This window comes from Anas platyrhynchos, chromosome 4, assembly GCF_047663525.1.
Source record: "Anas platyrhynchos isolate ZD024472 breed Pekin duck chromosome 4, IASCAAS_PekinDuck_T2T, whole genome shotgun sequence".
Classification (NCBI taxonomy): domain Eukaryota; kingdom Metazoa; phylum Chordata; class Aves; order Anseriformes; family Anatidae; genus Anas; species Anas platyrhynchos.
The window spans coordinates 51,680,707-51,688,167 of NC_092590.1; the positions used below are offsets into that span (position 1 = coordinate 51,680,707).

A 7,461-nucleotide genomic window follows, 5' to 3' on the forward strand; every position below is an offset into this window, starting at 1 on the left:
GAATCAGGCAGTCGCTAAGAAGCAGAACTGAATGCATCAGCACTAGCTGCTAGTGCAGAAGAGCATCTATATAATTCCAAGGTATACAAACAGAACCATTTCCGGCAGAAATACCACATTAACATGCATTTTTACTTTAATACTATGCTAAAAATTAAAAATGTGGCATTTTATACTGCATATTTTCCTTTTAAAAAAGTAAAAATATTCAAAACTAACTTTGAAACTACAATATGAATTAAAGCTTACACATCTTATAATCCTTGAAAAATTAAAAGGCATAATATTATTCAAGCTTTACACTTGCTGCTAACATTTTAAAGATAATCAAACAATTGAATTAATGGAAGTCATTAACTGAGCACCTCTAGATAGGTTGTGCAGCAGTGATAAACCAGTCCTTGGCATCTGGAGTTTCCTTGCAAGTGCAGAGAAAATATTTTCCTTACTTAGTTCATTCAGTCCAACTCAATTAAGCGACTTGCCCATTCAGAAATGAGCTAGTGTAAAGGAGTTGAAAAAAAAAATACATGGATGTTTCTTTCCATTTCCATTCTAGGAATAAAAAGAGGATGAGATCGACTAGTTCTGAAATTTTTGCAGCATAGTGACTAGAAACCGCCAGTTTTGACTACAGATAGGGCTTTCAGACATTAATTCTTTATTTCAAAACATTTCTCAATGAGTTTTTTCTTTGGAATTGGCTGGCTTCTCTGTGGTGCTCTTTATCTAACAGAAGAACATTTCAGAATTCTGGTTTCCTCCATTGTAATTGATGCAAATCATAAGTAAAAAAAATCAATTATCTAATACATAAGAAATGTCAACACTTTCTGTCTTCATACTGAAACATACACATGAAGAATCAGAATAAGTGTGTATGTAACAAGCTACATAATTGCTTAAATACAAGCACTGTGATTAATCAAACTGAGTATAACATTAAGTGCAAAGGCTATATTTAATTAAAACTATTTCAATGGTAATAAAGGAGGTTAAACCTTTCTTTACAAAATGATTAAGTACAAATGCAAAACAGTTAGAATGAGGCTTACTGTTGGCTGATTTAAATCATGATTAAGATCAGATTTACAATGCTTTGAATCAAATTGCAGCACACTACACAGGGAAATAACTATCTTGTTAAACCTGGAAGCACTACATTTCTTTTCTGCAGTCAGGTGTCGTCCCTGGAGGTCATGCAAACAAGTTGGAGAGAGCTGAGACGAACAGCAAGAGGAGGATGAGTTACAAAAGACGCACCAAAAGAAAAGGCTGAAGAAGCTGTCCTTGTTCATCATAGAAAAGTCAAAGGTGTGATGTTAGTTGACAATACATAAAATGCTATCTATCATCAAGAAGATGTTGATCACTTCAGTATGTCCACCAGAACAGGGCAAGAAAGAGCAGAACTCAGCAACTTCAAGGGAGATGAGGTTAAATATCTATCAACAGAAGCTTTGAACTCCAACAATTAGCTAAGCATTATAAAACAAAAACAAACAAGTGGGAAAATCTGTACTGCAAGTCTGTCTTAGAGCAGCCAGCCAGAAGTCTGCCTGGAAAGACATGCTATGCCTGACCCTGGTAGATAGCAGGGGACAGACCAGATGACCTCTGCAGGTCCCCTCCAGCCATACTCTTACAGCTAGCTCTGTGGCAGCTTTCTAATATTTGTTCTGTTTCTTAGAAACCCTGCTGCTGGAGTCAGGTGAATGTGTGAGAAAGTCAGATTTCATTTAGCAAAGAATGAAGTTTCCAGTCCTGAGGGCTGTGGACATAAGCGTCAACCTGTGACGTTGGTGCACCCATTAACTCCTGAACAACAACAGGAAAAAAAAAAAAAAAAAAGACATTAAGAGAGCCAGGTACCAGTTTTTAATCTCATGATGCTGTTCAGCAGGAACCTAGTTAGTTCTGAGCTGCCTAGGTATGTGAATACCCAAAACACTGCTGACTTACACAGCTTATTCATTATTATTTATTTTTGCCCCTCTGAAACACACAGGCTCTGAATGACAGGGGGATATTTGCACAGTTTCTTTCATAACCGGCTAGTTTCATTTCTTTTTCCAGTGTGGCTTTTGCACAAAGCTTTTCCTAGAAGTCTGATTCATGTCCTGAAGAGCATGGTCACCTAGCGTGAGCAGAGAAGCACTCAGCGTAAGACAATGACTGATGGGAAAGGAAAGGAAATGCAGAACTAACCTGGCATTTGTCAGGTCTCAAGGAATATACAAGAGATGCGTTATGACTTTCCAATTTCTCTTCTATAGTTTTCATCTCTTCTTACTTTAAATCAGCCCATACATCCTCTTTATCACTTAGATTTACAGCTGTCAGTGCTTAGCAGACAGTACTGAGTTCTTCTCTGTAACAGGTATTTAATGATTATATTACGCGATCAGGGACTTGGCTGTCAGATGACATTTAAAATCATAGACTTTTAATGTTGTCAGCCCCACAATGACAAAACTCCCTGCAGTTGATAATGCTACTAAATGATGCTTTATTTTAGCTACAGTCTTCAGGAAGGATCTGTACAGAGCAGCAGAGGAGTTGCACAGCACGTTAGCAACATTAGAAACTTATCTGTTATTTGTGTGCCTGTTTGCTGTAAAAGATAACATAACCAAGGGCCTTACATGCTGTACAAAATAATTCTGTTGTGACACAAGAATGAACATTAAAAATCCATTTAAGGGTCTATCTGAAAACATAGGTTTTCAGAATAAATCAATATAATCCCCAAGAGTAAACCCTCTCAGAGATTAACACTTACTGTGTTTTCTAATTGGTATAACCCAGAAAATAGGAGTCGCTCGCTCCCTTCAAACACAGATGTTTACATTCCTCTTACGCTTTTATCACTAACTGCAGCAATCTTGGCCAGTGGACAAACAATACACTCCAGTTGCCATTACGTCTGGCAACAAGCCCATGAGACTACTCACACGCGTAAAATTATGTCAGTTTATGGCCGTTTGCGGGTCACATTGTCAAAGAGGGTCAGGCACCCTTTGGAAAATCCCTTCTTGTCTCCAAAAATTTACTTAAGGAGCAAAGCACAACACTTCCGCAGTAAAATAATACAGACAAATTTCAAATGCCTTTCGTGTCAAGTTGTAGTAATTTGCATGCACATTCCCTTCAGATTTTCTTTAATAAATGTCCCAAAGACATAAAACACTTAAGTTTGGTTTGCCACTTTCTATTATCCTCAGTCTTTAGCATCAGATCTCTTTTGCCTAAGGTCACAGTGAACACCTCAAGCTGTTCTAGGGCTGAAGAGACTCAACAGGGGGAGCTGAGTTTCTGAAGGACAGAAACAAGTGCAGGTTTTTTCCTGTGTAGGGAAATATTCAGAAGGTACTAAGTTATTACAAAAAGGCAACATTTTATACTTAAAGTGCGAGGGTTCTTACAGTAACTACAACGCGTTAGGACATCAGACCTCATTTCCTCCAGCCATTCTTTATACAGCTGAAAGAGACTTAAGGAAATGAGTCAAAATCCTGGAAGATGTTTGTACTACACAAGAAAGAAAACAACATCTGTAAAATAATGTGTGTCACATACGTACAGCAAGACAATGTGCAGCGCTTGATCTCTGCAATGGCATTCATCTTCATGGACACAGAGAGAAAAAAAAAACAGCTGAAAAGTGTCTTAACCTTGAGCGATTACTGCCTCTCTTCTACGAGACTGATATCAGATTGGATCAGTTGTCATGTATTGTAGATAAACATATATGTTGTTGAAACAATCTGATGCTGTGCAGTTCTCGTTTCATCCAGAATTTGTTATTCCTTACCCTCGGATTACACCAGCCTGTTTACTGAAAGTTCAGGCTAGAAAGAAGCTTTCCTTCAAACCACAGATGCGTAATATTTGGTATTTAGCTTGACAGCTACAGCTATGCCTTAAAAATCTTGTGAATAGATTAAAAACCAAGGAATTACAGTTAAGAATACAGCAGGCTGAAATGCAGAGAATACAGAGGTATCATTAGAGCCCCTTACTACAGACCGCAAAGTGAAAAGGCCAAGCTCTACTATGAGAAACTCCTCCTGACTGGGACATGACTCAGATGTTCCTCCTGAAATCTGCCCCTGGTTGGGGCTTACATGTGCTTAAGACATATCCTTTCTGATTCCACCTTTGTCCTGCTGCAACATGTCCCTGCTTGAGGTGCGTCAGGACCCTTGAATTGACCCACACACCTGCAAAGCAGTCTTATTGTTTTGGCAGGTGACAGTAGGTTCCTGGTAGAAAGCCCACTGAGAGCCAGAGTAACCCAAGCACGCTGCAGCTGCACTCGTCTGTCGACGAGAGGCTCTCGCTCACGAAAAGAGCACAGGGAAATGCCTCCAGTCTCTGTGAATGGTACTTAAACTGGACGCAAATGTGAGTCTCGCTTCTTGCCAAATTTATCCCAGTCTTCATTATGAAGCCTGAAGAAAAATCACTTAGGCACTTGCTCGGAGAAGGTTCCCAGTTGTAACGGAAGGAAAAGAGTCGAGTATTGAGCAATCTTTAACATTTCCACTCTGCTCCTGGCAGTGGCCTTGGCCCACGTTTATGCCCAGGGGAATCAGCACTGCTGCAGGGGAGGGAGGAGAAAAAGACGAGGAGAGGTGGAAATGGGGGAGTAGGGAGGGCTGGGTGTTCAGATGGGCTGAAGGGGTCAAGGCAGCGACTAAGCGACAGCAATCAGAAAACTCATCAAGTTCAGTCTTCCTCCTTCAGTCCTCCTTCCCCCCAGCTGACAGGTACCGGGGAGCATTATGAAAGCAGACATTCTTCCCTCTGGGCACGGGGAGAGCCTCCTATTGCTCTGCAGCTGACTGAAAGGAGGGTATATTGATGGATGCTGGAAGCAACCATGTCCAGTCTTCCATGACCGCGGGATGGAAATGCCGTGCAGGCTCTGGCAGAGCACGGGGGGACGGGGAGGGCCTCGGGGGAGGACAGGAGAGGCACAGAGAAAAGATCATTTCAGAAAAGTGCATAAAAGGAGGACCCAGCAATCCCCACGTGAAAGGAAAAGTGGAAGCATATGTTAGGACACAAGAAAAACAAAGAATAGGAAGGGGCTATGGACAGAAGAGATGAATGGCTTACTCCAAGCAGCTCCGTTAAGCTTTGTTTTCTACATCCTCCTTCCCTATCTGCAACCAAAGGAAGAAGCTCTTGACTAAAAGCCAAAAAAAAAAAAAAGATACTTAATATAAGTTTGCATGTGAATAAACAACAGGATAGCGGACAGGTCTGAATGAGCACCGTGGGAGCTCATCCAGCCATGCATCTGCAGCGAGGCAAGCACAGTGACGTGCTAACTCCAGAGCAGTCCTTGAGCAAGTCAGCTCTGCCAGGACACGAGCCTCTGGTCTGATACCTCCTCCTGTGGCACAAAACTAGCCCTCGATGTCTTATGGCTGTGATGCACAGGTGTTACACGCACCTACCCAAAGGTACTTATCTTTTTTCTGCAGCAAGTCACTTCTACCCACCACACTGTGTATTTTTGGTCTACACAAGTTTGCCTAACACGCCCCCGGGGTGAAATGTCTCCCACAAGTGTCTGAACCCAGAACCTGACGAAGGATGGAGAGAAAGTTTCTCCTTGCCCCTCCATACTCTCACGACCTCCAGGAGATGCTTCCAGCCTCCCAAGTTTTCCTTATGGACAGCTTAGCCATAAGAGGAAGGATAACCTTTAAGTTCATACAAGAAGTACACGAAGCAAAGAAAGTTGGTGGCTATTCAATTCTCACGTCCCAAAGCAGCGTGCTTACAACAGAGCCCCGTAAATCACCACGGGAGCGGTTCCAGGTTATTTTACCCAACACAGTGGCCGGGGGGAGGACAGACCCCGGTGGTGCAGCCCCCAGCATCTCCTCCTGCCTCTCAGCTCCGTGCCAGCTAGCAGGAGGCGCACAGCCCGTGCCTCCCCGCTCCGGGGCGTGCAGCTCACCAGCAGCCGCCTCCCCGGGCACCTGCCGAGCTCCGAAAGCCTCGTGCAAAGCCTCCGAGCACCGCAACCCCACGCCGCGCCTCAAATCTCCAGCCCTGCGAGGTCGAGCCGGGGGGGGGAACCCCTTTCGCCCAGCGGGCAGACGGGATCCTTCGGGTCCCCCGCCCGGCACACCGAAGTTTTGGCACCCCCGAAGCCCCTCTCGCTAGGAGGCGGCTCGGCTCTGCTCAGCAGCCCGGCTCCGACGCCTCTCCCCGGGGCTGCACCGAGCCGGGCACCGAGCCCACGACCCCCAGGCTCCCCCCGGTACCCCCGGGCGCGCTTCGCCCCGGTAGGGCAGCGCCGGGCACCTGCCGGCGGCGGCCGTCCCCTGCCTATTGTTCGAGCAGCGCTAAACCGCGGGGACATTTTGTACTGATGAAGAGATAGTTTATTGTCAAAACAGCCCGGCCCGGAGAGGTTGGGAGGGTGGGGGGGGAGGGAATGCTCCTAGCCCCCTCCCAACCCCGGAGAACCGCGCAGCGCAAACAAAGGACTTTTTTTTCCAAATTATGATTTTTATTCTTCCTACGGGGCGTCCCGCGAAAGCGACTGGGGTGGTGGTGGGGGGGCGATACCAAACGCAACCGGGCTCTCTGCCTCCCCCCTTCCCTTCACCTCTCCCCTCCCTCCCCTCCCCGGTGTCCCCTAAAGTTCCCCGCCACCACCCCCCCCCCTACCCAGCCTTCCTCCTCCTCCTCCTCCTCGGCTCCCACCTGCGGGGAAGAGGCTGAGCAGCAGCAGCAGCGCGGCGTGCGCCAGCAGCTCCCGGCCGAGGTGCGCGCCCTCCATGCCGCCGCCGCCGCCGGGCCCCCCCCGGCTCTGCCGCTCGCACCGCCCGCCGCTCCGAGATGCCCGAGCCCCCGCGGGAGGGCTGCGGACTACAACCGGCCCCGCCGCCGCCGCCGCCGCCGGCCCCGCCTCCGCCGCCCGCCTCCCCCCCTTCCCCGTCCTTCCCCGAGCCCCCCCCTTCCAACCCCGGCCCGCCCCGACGCCACGAGGATGGGCGCAGGTGGGGGGAAACGCCTCCCCCCCCCCCCCCCCCCTCCCCGAGGGGCAGGGAGAGGCGTCGGGAGCCTCGGTGGAAAGAGAGAGCCGCTCCCCAGCCCCTCCTCGACCCCCCGCAATTAATTATTTTTAAATTTTAGGGAATAAGGACCCCCCCCGCTGGGAGGGGTTGGGGTTGGGGGAGCCCCGGAGGGTGCACATGGTCCTCGCCCTACGGCCCCCTTGGCCCAGCCCTTTGCCCTCCCGATGTGGCCGCCGCGGTGGGGTGGCCCCTGCTAGGGGCCAGAAGTGAGCCGCAGGTGTGTCCCGTACCACAGGATAAAAGGTGGAAATAACCCGGTTTGGTACGCAAAAGAGAAGGCTGACAGGGAGCTTAAACGTGGAGGAAGAAAGGTTCTTACAAAGAGGATTGCGAGCAATTGTTTTTTTCACGTCCC

At 47.6% G+C, this 7,461-nt stretch overlaps 1 protein-coding gene across 1 annotated transcript in view; it reads right to left on the reverse strand.

The window, feature by feature from the left end:
- The window catches only part of KIT (KIT proto-oncogene, receptor tyrosine kinase), a 53,999-nt gene extending 47,078 nt beyond the window's left edge, over window positions 1-6,921 (reverse strand). The window contains exon 1 of the mRNA XM_038178686.2: window positions 6,733-6,921. Within this exon, the coding sequence (XP_038034614.1) occupies window positions 6,733-6,808 (76 nt within the window). The 5' untranslated portion in view covers window positions 6,809-6,921. The remainder of the gene's footprint in view (window positions 1-6,732) is intronic.
- Window positions 6,922-7,461: the final 540 nt, after the last annotated feature.